General features: G+C 42.5%; 1 protein-coding gene across 1 annotated transcript; it reads left to right on the top strand.

Annotated features, from left to right (window-relative positions):
* The first annotated feature begins 785 nt into the window (after positions 1–785).
* Positions 786–3,245, top strand: ID2 (inhibitor of DNA binding 2). Its single transcript, XM_075063686.1, has 2 exons — positions 786–1,299; positions 1,821–3,245. The coding sequence occupies exons 1-2, from the start codon at positions 952–954 to the stop codon at positions 1,875–1,877; spliced, it is 405 nt and encodes a 134-aa protein (XP_074919787.1). The 5' UTR covers positions 786–951; the 3' UTR covers positions 1,878–3,245.
* The last annotated feature ends 12,195 nt before the right edge of the window (positions 3,246–15,440 follow it).

Below are 15,440 nucleotides of genomic sequence, written 5' to 3'. Positions count from 1 at the left end.
ATCCTATTTATGAGTCAGCAAGCTAACAGTGCAGTGACTTCTCAGTCCTTTAAAGCCCTGAGCTATTAGCTCTGTAGCTGAGTTCTCTCTCATTATAGGAAAAAGTTCCAGTTGATCTTGTTCATTTATTTACTTAACTTCTTTATGCTTATACCTCCTGCAGTGCTTCAGCTTACAATGCTTATTAGTGAAGCTGACCGCTGATGTACGCAACCATATTAAAAAAAAAAAAAGACCTGTTTGTTACAGTATCAGGCTTCACTGACACCATGTAACAACTGCAGACTTTATCTGGTCATGGTGTATTCTGCACTTAGCATGCTTTACAGTGTGTCCACTCCTACCCCACCACACATACAAATGCTCATAATGTGCTTATGCTCTCAAAGCCTAGTTCATTTTCAGATCCTAAATTTGCAGCATTTTTCATTCCAACTGTATCCAAGCTAGCTCTTTAAAATGAAGAAGAAAATATTAGGGGAGCGTCTGTTGTACTGGAGAGGGCTAAGAGCTCTGTGATCAGACCTGGCTCTTTGCAACCACAATGCAAAATGCCCATTTCATTCCTTTCTCGGTGCCTTTGTAAAATGAGTCAGGAGGGCTCAGCAGTTACTGTACAGTATTTACTATCCTCAGCTGTGCCTAGAATAGCCACACCTCTTCCCTATGATTGGCTCAGAATGCGGAAGGCCTGAACCTTCTTTTAGTTTTTTTCGCACCAGTGAGAATGTTTCCCCGCCTGATGGACACATTGGGTGCCTCCAATGATAGCAGGCACTAGCTGGATTTGGCAGCTCCTGAACCTGCAGTATAAAAGCAAGTAGAGGTAGCTTGCTGCTTCATTCCGAGCAGGCAGCTGCTTAGAGAAAGAAAAGGAAGGGAGACAGTCGAGCAGGCAGAGAGATCCTAGTGTGTGTTTTCGGCACCCTGGAAGTCGGGCTGTCTCCCAGCATGAAAGCTTTCAGTCCTGTGAGATCCGTCAGGAAAAACAGCTTCTCTGAACACACCCTGGGAATATCCCGGAGCAAAACCCCCATGGATGATCCTATGAGTTTGCTATACAACATGAACGACTGCTACTCCAAACTGAAAGAGCTAGTGCCCAGCATCCCTCAGAACAAGAAAGTGAGCAAGATGGAAATCCTGCAGCATGTTATTGACTACATCCTGGACCTGCAAATTGCTTTAGACTCACACCCCAGTATTGTCAGCCTCCATCACCAGAGATCAGGACCAAATCCTTCCTCCAGAACTCCCCTGACTACCTTAAACACAGACATCAGCATCTTGTCATTACAGGTAAATGTCTTAGCCCTGGCTGTATGCAGTGTTGTTGTAGCTGTGTTGGCCTGAGGAAGAGCTCTGTGTAAGCTTGAAAGCTTGTATCTCTCAGTAACAGAAGTTGGTCAAATAAAAGATATTACCTCACCTACTTTGTCTCGTTAGCCCTGGCTGGCTTTCTCCCTCCTTGTTGGCTGTCTTCATGGCCTATATGCAGTGTCTGAGGTTGGACCTTAATAATGATAATGGACATTGCTGTTAGGAAGTCAGTATTAGTGATGTATCTTTTATGATAGGGCGTGACTGGCGTGAGAAACAGTTGCATGGTTTTTTGTAACTAAAACTAATCATTTTAGATTGAAATAGATGAAAATGCCCCAATTGCTAGGCAGCCCTAGTAATGTTGGTTCCCATTGTGAATCTTAATCGCAACATGTCATATGGAATGAGCTTCATGCTTTAGAGTATTTTGTATTTTTTTGTTGTGCTGTTAAGATATTTAACATTGTGCTGTTTTGTTTTATTTTTCTTCTTTGCAGGCATCTGAATTCCCTTCAGAATTAATGTCAAATGACAGCAAAGCACTTTGTGGCTAAATTCAATGGTGAGTGTTTGTGCTCTTGATTTTTTCAACGAATAAATATAATGCAAAATACAATTTATTTTGGGGAGGAAAATGTGTGTATGGGCTTGGATTTAAGACACATTTTAATTTATAATAAAAGTAACAGGTTTATCAGAGGATGCCTTTATAACCAGTAATCAAGCCATAACAATTGCACTAGTAATTCTTTTGGGGGTAGTCCAACTGAAAGTATAGTTTCACCTTTGCAAATAAATAGTATAGACTGTTTGCTCTGATACTATTCCTTTGTACTTAAATATATTACCATATAATGTAAATTCTGTGATTATCTGTTCCTAAAACCCTAACCTTCCGATGAAATGACTGATTTAGTTGAGGATTTTAGCATAATCCATTAAATTTTGTGATGTGGGGTTGTCTGCACTATCAGTTAAATAAGTGTCTGCTTTTAATCAAATAATTGCTGTAAGAGGCAGACTGGCGCCTCTGAGCAGTGCAGTTACAGAGATCCAAATAGAGATTGGACTGAGAATCCTCTTTCTTCTCCTCCTGCTGAAAGTGTGTTATTTTAATGTTTAATTTGTGCTTTTGAGGGGTGTGTATGTATGTTTTGCATCTGGACGCCAGGGTTTGCCCAATCTTTGAGTGTTTGGTTAAATGTTCAAACTGTGGCTTCCTCTCTGGCGCCAGTCTGTCCGGATCTCTGCCCTGTTAGCATTCTCCTAAATACTCTTTTCAATCTTTTGCAGGTGTTTGCTGCCTTTTTTCCCCCACAAGAAAAAATGTCTACAGGATTTTCTTTTTCTTTTTTTTTTGAGGTGCTGAACTTATTTTTCAGCTGTATCTGGAGGGGGAATCTACATCTAATTAAATGGACCTTTTAAAACTAAGAAAGAAGAAAGAAACTGAGATCTCTCCCCATCCCCTCAACTTGGACTGATCTTAGCTATTTATGAAGAGACTTTTAAATGCCCTTTCCCTAGTCGGAAGGTGTCCTTTATATACTATTCCCAGCATGGGGAGTGAAACAAACTCACAAGGAATTGCCCATTTTCAAGCAGACTTTGCCTTTTTTTCCAAAGGTGGAGCGTGAGTACCAGAAGGATCCAGTGTTCAGTTTCTTAAGGAAGTCCATGGTCAGAAATGACCTTTTGACGCAAGCCTAGGATTGAATGCTGTGTATATATTTATATATAAATATATATATATGAGAGTGAAACCTTGTGAACTCTTTAATCAGGGTTTTCTTGTATAGTGGCAGAAATGTACATTTCTGCAAAAAGTGTAATGATGTACTTAATCATGCTAAACTTTTTATAAAAGTTTAGTTGTAAACTTAACCCTTTTTATACAAAATAAATCAAGTGTGTTTATTGAATTGATTTCCTGCTTTATTCTTGGGGACCAACAGTTTTTTGGGGACGGAGGTGTGATAATTTTACAAAGTAAGAGTTCAAATGTATGTAGAACATAAATAATAAAATTACTGTTACTATTTTTAATTCTTGTAATTTGACTAAATCTTATTTAAATGTATGTTCCAAACTTCTAGCAAATCACCTTGTAAACAGTGTATAAGGAATTGCCAGAGTTGTGGATTATTACAGAGTGGGCACCATTGAGGAACAGTTTGGAAATATACACAAATGTAGTTAGTCTTAAGAAATTCCCTTGGTGGTTGATTTTTTCTTTTCCCCCCATCCCCCTTGTTGATGACTCACTTTCAGTTCTCCAGTAGTGCTGCCCAAGATCTGGTAACCTGCTTTTAGAATAATTACACAGAATTAAGGGTTGCGGCTGGCTATTAGTCTCCCAACCACTTAATTTCTGCAAAAGGCTTTGAATGCAAAAGTTGGTGATGCGTTAACATGTGATTTGGAATAATGAAGTGACTGTTGCCTTTCCACACTGGAATTTACATGCTTCCATGCAATAGCTCAATGAAATGGGTTTTCTAATCAGTTGCAGCAGCTTCTCCATATGACTATTGAGAATTGAACTAAATCACTGCTGTGTTACTGATTAAACTTTGGCTGGTCCTAGCATTAACTCTTTCTCCATCAGAAAGAAATTAAGCCTGTAATGAGACTCAACATTTTTAAAAGCAGAGTGTGATTTGGTATTTCTTATGTATACACTCTAGTAGTACTCAAGGGCATTTGTTGTACTGTACTTGTCCACTGTAAATTACCTGTCTTCATTTGATTTATTTTGTTGCCATAACATCTGAGGGAGAGTGGGGATGCATTTACTTGAACCTCCTGGTATTGCATTCTAGTTTAAACTAAGCTATAAAGTTTCCTAAACTGGGAATTCTAAATAAGTAGACTTCAAAGTCCTATAACTAAATGGAGTTATTTGCAGTGGAATGAGGGGAACTCTGATAATGGTCTAGGTAAGGACTGTTCTGCAGAGGAAGAACCTTAGGCCTGGTGGGTGGGGATGAGATTTGTGCATGCTAAGTACTCTTCCAGGGAAAGGCACCGCACCTGAGGCCAGTAACACTTTCTGCAGAGTGAACAGGTGTGTGGGTGGTGACACTACACAGTCTGCATCAGCTGCCTTTCCTTGCCCTAGACACCAAATCCATCCGTGGAAGCTGGGGAGAAAGCCAGCTCTGATCTCTTAATACAGAAGCTGCTCTGACCACTATTGCGACCCTTTGTGAGGGATCAATGCAATAAGAACACAAGCATTGCATTGAAAGTCTGGATTCCAAATAGGGTGAGGTGGGGGAGGAGAGCTAATCACTGCTTCTCAAACTACACCCACCTCTCTGTCAAACCAGTGATTAAAAGTCTCCAGAACTGTAGCAAACATTCAATGCCTCCTATGGACAAACCCTGCTACTGGCTCAGCAACAGTAGGGCTGCATGCAGTTTTGTCTAACTTTGCACAGTGAATGGTTACCCTAGGGGAAAGTATTTAAATAAATAAAAAAACCAAACCTTTAACTTCATTTGCACAAGTCAATGAATCTTAATGCCCCTAAAATCATTCTTGCAGATGAATTTTCTCTAACCCAAATCAGGCCCCAGGATTTTAATCTGTTTTGAGGTCTTCAGTCTCTTTTTCCCACAGTAACAAGCTAACGTACTCAAACACTGGCAGGCTCCCCCCTCCTTCTCAAAGCTGATTTTCCACCTAAAGCTTGAGTCAGGCTGAGGCTGTAAACAGGCAGCAGTGTGTGTTGCTGCGTGGCCACTTTTCCTCTTTTTTGGGGGGCTGGGGAGGCTTATGAAGTTAAGAAAAAAACTGGCAGGAGCATTAAGGATTACAGCATAACCCCTTAGAAAGCAAGGCACTGTGTTTCTTGGATACCTTTCAATTATGGGGTGACAAATACATTAGTAGACCCAAACTAATGTTTCTCACTCATGTACTGTCAAAACAGGAGCTTTTCCATTGCCAGGGATGTGGGGAGGGTTTCTTGTAGGGTGGCAGGGCAAAGGGAGAAGAAGAATAGAAAACCACACCTGCTTTTAAAAATGCAAGTTAAATTGTTTCCTTCTTCAAGGATTAACTACCTGTGATTTAATTTGGCATTTCCACCACACATTTCCTCTGACTAGTGCTTGGGGCTTATTAGTCACCTAGTTCTAAATTTTACTAGAGATTCACGCTCATTGGGTTCATACTGAATTTTTTATAGTTCAAAAAGATCAACTGCAAAGCTAAAGCTTGGTCCCTGGAACTTTCACATTGATGCTCATATGAAGAATTGGACCACCCTTTTTTATATAATATTGGCCTCATAAGCCAAGCGTACATTAAAAGTTTCTGCATGAATAGGGAATCCTAGATCAATTACTTTTCACCCTCTTTCTGGGGCCTGCTGTAGGCTGTAAGATTATACTGTATCCGAATACAGCAGTGCCAACAGTCTAGTTACATGACTTGATGCTGAATATGGTACACCAGGACAAATCATGGTCAACAAGTTAGTTAAGATGCGTTAGCAAACATGTTTATTAGCTGTAAAATGATGTGGCATAGTCCAGGCCTAAAAGTTGCAAATGCAGCCAGAGATTTAAGTGTAAAGGCCCCACTGGCAAAGAAGAGAACTCAGCAAGGGATTTAAGAAGATTCTCACTCCAGAAGATTTGGGGTGGTAAAGAGTTCTTTAAAACCTTTCATCAGGTTACAGACAATACAAAAAGCTCCTTTGTTTTTGCTGACCATTTCCAAAGTAGATGAAAAGGTTTCAAATGCATTGAAATATTTATCACAAGTCATTTAAAGAATCAGTGCAAATATTTTGACAAAACTGCTACAAAGAGTCTTGACTCTAGATTAAAATTAGCACCTCTGAGTCACATTCCATTCATGTTGGTCTCTTTATAATTCTTTACTCATGTAACATGCACTAGCCATGGAGAGTGAGCACCACCTTCTGGTCTAGGTAAAGAAGGCAGATTCCCCCTTTTTTTTAAATGCCTGCTTTCTCTTTTTAACTTATGCCTATACTGTGCACAAATCATCTTTAAGAAAGAAATCAGTTGATGCTTGAAATTTTAGTGAATAAGGGAGAAGTGCAATCTTTTATGGATTATTTTAAATTTTATAATTTCATCCTGACAGTTCAGATGAAAATGTATAAATTGGGTGAAAATCCAGTACATTACTTCTGTTGCTTGTGCTGATGCAACTTTGAAGCCTGAAGTTCTTAAAAATTTGGTACCTGAAGTCTGAAAGAAAGGTTTAAATGAAAATTAATATTTTTTAAATGTATTTTGTTCTTGTGAGGAATAGAGCCATGTTCATACGCCGCACCGATTGTTTTTATTTGTTTTGGGGAAAATAAAACAGGTTTTTCCACATAATTTTGTGTGTGTAGAAACTGGGGAAGAGTTATTTGTCCCATCAAAGGAAATAGTTTGCGGAAGAACACACCCTGGCATAATCTATGCCATGTAGGAAACATGTCAAGTATTAATTAAGAAGAAGAACACCACTTATGTGTAAATCTCTCTCCCTTAGCAAGCACATCAGTAAGCTTAAAACTAGGAGAGCAGCTGGAGAGAATAACATTCTCCCTTTCCATTGCCATAATTTCATCTCTTGCTGCATCATATTACATTTTATACAGCCTAGATCAGGCCTGCACAACTCGTAAAGCGGCAAGGACCACTTTACTCCAAAGAAAACAGCTGAGGGCCGAAACCTCCCGGCCCTGCAGAAACACCCCACCCAGGGTCGCCCAGCCCTGCAAAAACAAACCCTCCTCTCCCAGCACCGCCCCACCAAAACATCTGTGGGCCAAAAAGGAAGGTTGAGGGTGGGGAGGTGATACTTTATTTTAAATCAACTGGGGGCTCCCAGCTGAAGAGGTGGCTGGGAGCCTTCAGGGTCAAATTAAAGGGCCCGAGGCTTCGGCAGCTGGGGGAACCATGCAGGCTCTAGGTTTTTTGCTGCCCCAAGCAAAAAAAATTTTGACTGCCCCCGTCCCAGTCCTGGGCTGTCCCCTGTATCCCCCTGCTGCCCCAGTCCTGGGCTCTCCCCTCACCGACCCATACCCCCTGCCACCCCAGTGCTGGGCTTCCCCCTTTCCTCCCCCCATCCTGCTGCTGCCCCAGCCCTGGGCTTCCCCCAACTAGTGCCCCCCCACACACATACGCACCTCCTGCCGCCCCAGCCCTGGGTCACTGGTAACGCTCCCAGGCCGGGTCATTCAGCAGGATGTGCACAAAACACAGGCAGGATTGGTTCCCATATGGTTACAGAGCTGCAGTAAAGTGGAACAATTTTCAGCTTGTGTGATTGGAGGATATCTGGATGCATATTATAAGACTGTCCTCCATAAATGAGGAAAAGTTGAGGTGCCTTTATTATTCTTTTGTTCCACTCTTTCTTTATATGGGAAATTTGCCAATGCAATATCACTCTTCCTTTTAAACAAACAAAAAGGCAATGGCTGTTGAAAATAGCAGTTCCAGTCCTAATAAGCATTTCTTGCTCAATTTTATCCTACTTTTTCTACAGCAAGTTACAGTGGATCAGTATATTTGATTTGGGAGAAATGAAGTAAGAGCTGCCCAAACTAAGCTTGAGCACTCCTGAATTTTGAAGTGTTCAAATGTGAAAGGCAGGTGCTGGGGGGCTGCTGTGGGCTCCGTGGGGGAGCATGGCAGCAACGTGTCTGGAGCTGCATGGAGCCAGACACGCTGGTCTGAGTGGCATGGTAAGGGGGCTGGGGGTTGGAGAAGGGGTAGGGGGTTCTGGAGGGCAGTCAAGCGACAGGGAGCAGGTGGGGTTGGATGGGGTGGAGGTTCAGGGGGAAAAGCAGAAGTGAAGCTTAGATAGGGGTTGGGATCCCAAGGGGCAGTGGTCTCGGGAGGAGGCAATCGGGGGACAAGGAGCAGAGGCATTTAGATAGGGGGTGGGGTCCTGGGGGGGCAGTGGTCCTGGGAGGGGGCAACCAGCAGCTGCGGGCCAGGATTCAAAGGGCTCTGGGCTGCCCGGAGCCACGGGGAGCCCTGAGCTCTTTAAATCCCAGCTGCGGCTGGGAATCTCTGTGGGCAGCCCAGAGCCTTTGACTCCTAGCCGCGGCCAGGATTCAAAGGGCTCTGGGCTGCCCACAGTGCACCGTTTGCGGGGGATTTAGAATCCTCCCGCAGGCTGCACAGTGAGGCTCTGCGTATGTTGTGCAGGCCTGGCCTAGACTGTAAATTGTATGGGCTGGGGGATTGTATTATATCTGTAAAATGACACTAACAGCTAAGAGGAAACTAGCAGTACTGAAGGCCTTATTCAGGACATCAGTGGAAAGACTTAGTATAGAAGAATAATAAAGGAAAACACGGGCAGAACATTTTCAGGCTATTTGAAATAGACCAAACACAAGCAAACTACTAGAAGTACAAGACGAAGACTTATCACCAGAGCATGATACTGATTTAGAAGGTAATACAATAAAAGAAGTTAGCAAGCACATCAGTAAACTTAAAACTGGGAGAGCAGTTGGAGAGAACAACATTCCTGGAGAAATACTTAAAGCAAGTGACAAAATAACCCTTCAGACTTCCCTTGTGATTTGGGAGAATAGGCCATACCAGCAAAATTGCCAAAGAAGGCTGACCTTACCAACTGCAAAAACTGAAGAGAACTGCATTACTTTCAGCGCCTGGGAAAATCACTTGCAACATCATCCTGGAATGCATTAAGAAACTAATAGATCTTGTCCTTAGAGAGACAGAAGAAAGTTTTAGACAGGAGCGTTTCAGAGAGACCCACACCAGAATATTCTGTATTCTAGTGGCTAGAGCACTCACCTGAAAGCTGAGAGACTGTATTAATTTCAATGGACTATATAACCCTTGTTCTTGTTCCCTTTAGCTGGAGAGAATTTTACTTGACTGTCTTTTAGAGGTAACTGTTCTTTTTAGGGAAAAGGGAAGGGCTGGAGCTGGAGCTGTTAAAATCGAATCCTATTTCTTAGAAGACAAAACAAGACAAATGCACACAAGAAGGGAGAGAAAGGACCAGTGAAGAGAGAAGATGCAGTGTCTATTTCTGGTGTTGACTCTTGCTTGCAACCCCGCTGCTGGAGAAACACAAGCATGGCACGGTATCTTATTAGTAAGGCTACATTTTAGTCATGGGTATTTTTAGTAAAAGTCATGGACAGGTCATCGGCAGTAAACAAAAATTCATGTCCCGTGACCTGTCCATGACTTGTATTATATACCCCTGACTAAATCTTAGGGGGAGGGGGAAGTGGCCCAGTGGCACCGTGGGTGCTGGGGCTGGGGACGAGGAGGGGAAGCGATGGCACACAGCCCAGGAACCCCACTGGTGCTGGGAGTGAGGGGGGTTGGTGGGGCTGGCAGGCTCCCTACCCAGCTGTGCATCTTCCTGGAAGCAGCAACCTCCCCCTCCTTCAGCTCCTAGGTGGTGGCATGGCCAGGCAGCTCTGTGCGCTGCCTCCAGCAAGAGCACCAGCTGAGCAGTTCCCATTGGCCAGTGATAGGCCTTTTTATTTGTACTAATTTAGCTTTTCTGTTTTCCTTTTTCACCTTTTGCCAGCAACATTTGTTGTTTTGAGATATTGTGACCACTTATGAACTTTCACTTACTTTTCACAGTTGAATTTACAAATTAGGATAAATTTGTAGGCCCAAATATTATAAACAAGACCCACTTTCATATCCCTTCTCCGCATCAGGCAGAGGTGGGCCGTGAACCAGAAGCTCCCTCATCCCTGGTAAGTGCCTTAACAACTGAGCTAAAGGTTATAAGGGACTCATCTCTCCCCCTTCTCCCTGCCCCCAAGTCATCTTATGGGCAGTTAGCATCCTCTGAGCACATTTACTGGATTGGGCTCTGCAGGCAAGATATACCTAATCTGAGGGTCCCACAAGGGCCTAGGTATAATTAAGCCCCTTCATTTTCAGTTTAAACTGATTTCACAGAAAATTCCTGCGTTTAAAAAAAGTATTTTTCAGGTTTTTTCTGCTTTTTGCTCTACTTTTATATCATTCAAATATATAAAAATAACCTGTTTTATTAGGAAAATACAATATATTGCATGAGCTAAAAGTATTATGATAATATATTAGTCTGTGTGTATATGCAAAGCTGCCTGTTGAAGTAAGGCTATGTATTAGTCTAGAAAATACACACAAACAAACAGGCACGTGCCCAAGCTCTGAAGTGCATGCGCATCTGAACGTACCGATGAATCTCATGCCTACCACATACACATTTCAAGCTCTTAACAGATAAGGGTTTAAAGATTTGAGACACTACAATGAGAAGAAAATGAAAATCTTTATCAGAATACATTTCAGAACACAAGTATTTAAAAGTTTTAAAAAAACAGGAGAAAAAGGATGAAGTTGAGTGTATGAGCTGCAAATGGCATGGCCCAATTATTAAATGTAAATATTTATAGGCTAATAGTTCTAAGTCTACAACAGTAAACTTTTTACTGTTTATTCAAATGAAAAGTTTTATTTGGGGATTAGACATGTATTGTTTTCTTAAACTCAGAGGTGGCATTGTGTTTTAAGTTCTGTTTTAGTTTTGCAGCAAATCACATTGATGAATGGAATTCAAAGCATTAATCTACTTCCGGGATTCTCAAACTTCACAACAACGCAACCTCCTTCTGACAACAAAAATTACTACATAACCCCAGGAAGGGGGATTGGGGCCTGCCAGAGCCCTGCTGCCCTGGGGTAGGGGGTGTCAAAGTCCAAGCCCAAGGGCTTCAGCCCCAGGTGGAGGCCTGTAACTTAAGTCCTGCCACCCAGGGCTGAAGCCCAAGCCCCACTCCCCAGGGCTGAAGTCTTTGGGCTTCGGCCCTGGGGGATGCGGCTCAGACTTTGGCCCCAGGTGGCAGGGCTCAGGCTTTGGATCCAGGCCCCAGCAAGTCTAAACACCAGCCCTGGCAACCCACTTTGGGGTCCTGACCCCTAGTTTGAGAACCACGGATCTACTGAATACTTTTCCCCATCTTTCCATCCATCAAAACAAACCCCAATATTGACCCAGAAAAAATATTAATAGTTTTTTGCACTGATTCTCATCTGTTTTTGTTGTTGTGGCAATAAACACTGATAAATTCCTGGGAAAAATTAAAATTAAATAAAAACTGAAAACGAAGGGCCCTGGGTATAATACGGGCACAAGCTGCTGGGTGGGGTCAGGACTGAGTTGACTGTATTCATGCCCATCTGCCAAAACATAGGTATCTAGAGGACTTTAACGGCAGAAAGTTAGGCATCTGCAGGGTTAGGCAGCACATGAGTAGAGTTTTTTTGAATGCCAACACTGACTAAATATTGGAGTGAGGTACCTGTCACTTTAAGGACATAAATCCCTTTGTGAATCCAGCTCTCCCTGTCTTTTACTTTAACCACAAGAGCATCCTTCCTCTCTAGATAATCACTTGAATTGCAAGACAGACTATACTGCAGCACCCAGCATTTACAAAGGCCATATGCTAGCAACACTGTTAGTTAAGAAAGACACAAAAGAAGAAATTGAAGCAAATACAAATAGCTTAGTCAAGTCAACCACAGCTGCGACAATGAGAAGCCCATCTGCCACCTTGATCCATTCCTTAAAAAAACCCATAGACAGCATGCGCTATTCCCCTAGGGTGGATGGGGGGGCTCCAGCTATGAACCCTGCATGGCTGTCAGTGCCCCATAATGCTCTGCTTCAGTAAGTGCAAGCGCTCCTAGTGAAGACATGCACCACCAGCAGAAAGAGGGCGATGTGGATACCAACAGTCAACTGAATTACTGTAGTGGCGGTAGGTTGACCTAAACTAAGTTGACCCAATTTTATAGAGTAGACAAGCCCTGAGAGATCGTGTATTTTTGTGTCCCATCTTTACCTAACCTGACACAGTTCTCTGTCTTACATTGTTGCAATTGTTGGAAGCTACCCTAGAGAACAATCCCTATCTCCTGTGCAGTCTCACAAAGATATTGATGCATAGATAACATAGGATTGTATGAGATTAGAAAAATTATTCAGATTTTAGGTAACTAAGCTAATTATATTAATTTCCAAAATAAGTCATTATAAGGTGTGTTTTTTTCAATTAATATTTCCATACAAGCATATCATGACCTTGGCACCCAGTCCTCAGACCAGATCAATAGAAATTTCTGCTCAAAGTTTGATGGTATGATCTAGCTCTAGGTTTTTACTAGTGATGGTGAAACCTCAAAAGGTTACTCAACATTATTATGTGAACCTCCTGGGTCTACACAGATGGGCTACAAATCAGTTAAGTCTCTCTTTTACTTACAGAATAGCAAGCTTTTTTTGTGGGAGGTCTGCCTTTGGTTGGGACAGAAATCTCATAAAAACAGTTTTTGGATATTTTGACACACTTAGTCAGGTTCTCATATTGCTCATATGCATAGTATCTGAGTGCCTTCAAGTGAACTAAGCAACATCTGTCACATGTAGTTTGTTTTCTCTTTCATCTTCTCTCATGGGGAAACTTGTACCTGAAGTGGAGCTAACAAAACACAGGTGTGAGATGTCTGCTTGTATATGCCTGCTGCTACAAGCTGCAACAACTTCAGGCTCTTTGCTGCTCTTGGATTCAAACCGAGGAGACAGTCCAAGCTGGAGGGGATGCAACTGTGAATTGATGTAGCTAGGTCTTCATCTGTGAGAAAATGGTGCATCTTCCTGGCTATGCAAAGGTGTTGAAAACTGAACACTCCACCCCCTTCAGCTAACATGAGACACAATACTACTAGTTCCTGTAGCAACTTGCACATCCAAGAGTAATGAGGAATTTAGCATAGCCCCCAGGCATTGTACCAAAGAAGAACAGTAGTGTGTGTGGTGGTGTCTGATTTTGGGATGTGGCAAACTCCGTTTTCTTGGGCAAGCAGGTTTGATTTCCATTTCCTCTCTCAAACACTACTACAATATCTCTGAATCCACATGTAAATCACTTGCCTGGCCCTCACAGAGCAACTCTCCTCTTCTGTTGCATCTGATTTATACATAGATAGCTATGTCCCAGCCGAAATTAGCATCCTCTCTCTCAGGCCCCATCTACACGACGCGTGAAAATCGATTTTAGATACGCAATTTCAGCTACGAGAATAGCGTAGCTGAAATCGAATATCTAAAATCGAGTTACTCACCCGTCTTCACCGCGCGGGATCGATGTGCGCGGCTCGCCATGTCGAATCTGGAACTCCGTTTGTTTTGGTGGAGTTCCGGAATCGATGTAAGCGCGCTCTGGGTTCGATATATCCCCGTCTAGATGAGATGCGATATATCGAACCCCGAGCTTTCGATTTTAATGCGCCGAAATGGCGCGTCGTATAGACGTGGCCTCAGAGTGTCTATGTTACTTTACATAATTGTTAAGAGAATTATGCAATCATAGCCTTAATGTTCCCATATTTTAAAAAATTTAATATTTCTCACCAATAAGCCCATCCATATCAAATATGATTTACTGACAGATAAGTATCTCATCAGTCCCATGGAAGCATGTGGCTCATATTTAAAATCGTGTGGTGATTTCATCAACTTTCTTAACAGGAAGGGTCTGTTCACATAGATGAGTACCTCCAAAGAGTTTTGCACCTATAGTAGCCTTTTAAATAACATACGGTATCTTTCACTTAGCAGGCATTTATAGAAATTCAATACATTTCTCTCTCAAAATTCGATCAAAACTTTATAAGTAAAGCAATTTGAGGTAAACTTTGCCAAAAATGGCTCTGACAAATAACTTAAACTGTTTTTAGTGCCTTTGAGAATCTCTGACCAGTGAATCAGATACATTGAGGCTTCTTGATCTGTTCACCCTGGTGATGACTGCTACATATTTCTTGAGCGCTTATTTGTAAGTAAAAAAATGATAAAAGTTCATTCCATTAAAGGTACCTATGAACAAGCTTGAAGTTGTCCATGAAAATGTTTGAGAGTTGCAAGCAAAGGCCTCCCTTTCCCTTCAAATTTTTGTATTTAAGTACCTGAAAGGAGAGGTTACTTCATAGAATCACAGAATATCAGGGTTGGAAGGGACCTCAGGAGATCATCTAGTCCAACCCCCTGCTCAAAGCAGGGCCAGTCCACAACTAAATCATCCCAGCCAGGGCTTTGTCATGCCTGACTTTAAAAACCATTGGGGAAGAAGATTCCACCACCTCCCTAGGTAACCCACTCCAGTGCTTCACCACCCTCCTAGTGAAAAAGTTTTTCCTATTATCCAGCCTAAACCTCCCCCACTGCAACTTGAGACCATTACTCCTTATTCTATCATCTGCCATCACTGAGAACAGACAAGCTCCATCCTCTTTGGAATCCCCTTTCAGGTAGTTGAAAGCAGCTATCAACCCCCACCCCCCCTCATTCTTCTCTTCTTCAGACTAAACAATCCCAGTTCCCTCAGCCTCTCCTCAGTCATGTGCTCCAGCCCCCTAATCATTTTTGTTGACCTCCGCTAGACTCTTTCCAATTTTTCCACATCCTTCTTGTAGTGTGGGGCCCAAAACTAGAAAAAGGACTCCAGATGAGGCCTCAACACCTATCAAATAGAGGGGAATGATCACGCCCCTGCTTATACAGCCCAAAATGCCGTTAGACTTTTTGGCAACAAGGGCACACTGTTGACTCATATCCAGCTTCTCATTCACTGTAACCCCTAGGTCCTTTTCTGCAGAACTGCTGCCTAGCCATTCAGTCCCTAGTCTGTAGCAGTACATGGGATTCTTCCGTCCTAAGTGCAGGAATTTGCACTTGTCCTTGTTGAACCTCATCATATTTCTTTTGGCCCAATCCTCTAATTTGTCTAGGTCCCTCTGTATGCTATCCCTACCCTATCACTCCTCCCAGTTTAGTGTCATCTGCAAACTTACTCAGGGTGCAATCCACGCCATCCTCCAGATCACTAATGATCTTGTTACTTACCTTTCAGTAACAAGTTCTTTGAGATGTTTTGTCCCTATTGGTACTCCACTGCAGGATGTGCACACCCACATGCTCACAGCTGGAAACTGCAAAATAGCACCTGTGGGCCCACACCTGCATAGAGCAATGCTTTATGCTTCTAATGAGAGAATATAGGGGAGGTGCGAGC

Source organism: Chelonoidis abingdonii, chromosome 3 (assembly GCF_003597395.2).
Source record: "Chelonoidis abingdonii isolate Lonesome George chromosome 3, CheloAbing_2.0, whole genome shotgun sequence".
In the NCBI taxonomy this organism is placed as follows: domain Eukaryota; kingdom Metazoa; phylum Chordata; order Testudines; family Testudinidae; genus Chelonoidis; species Chelonoidis abingdonii.
This window is presented reverse-complemented; position numbering and strand designations above follow the sequence as displayed.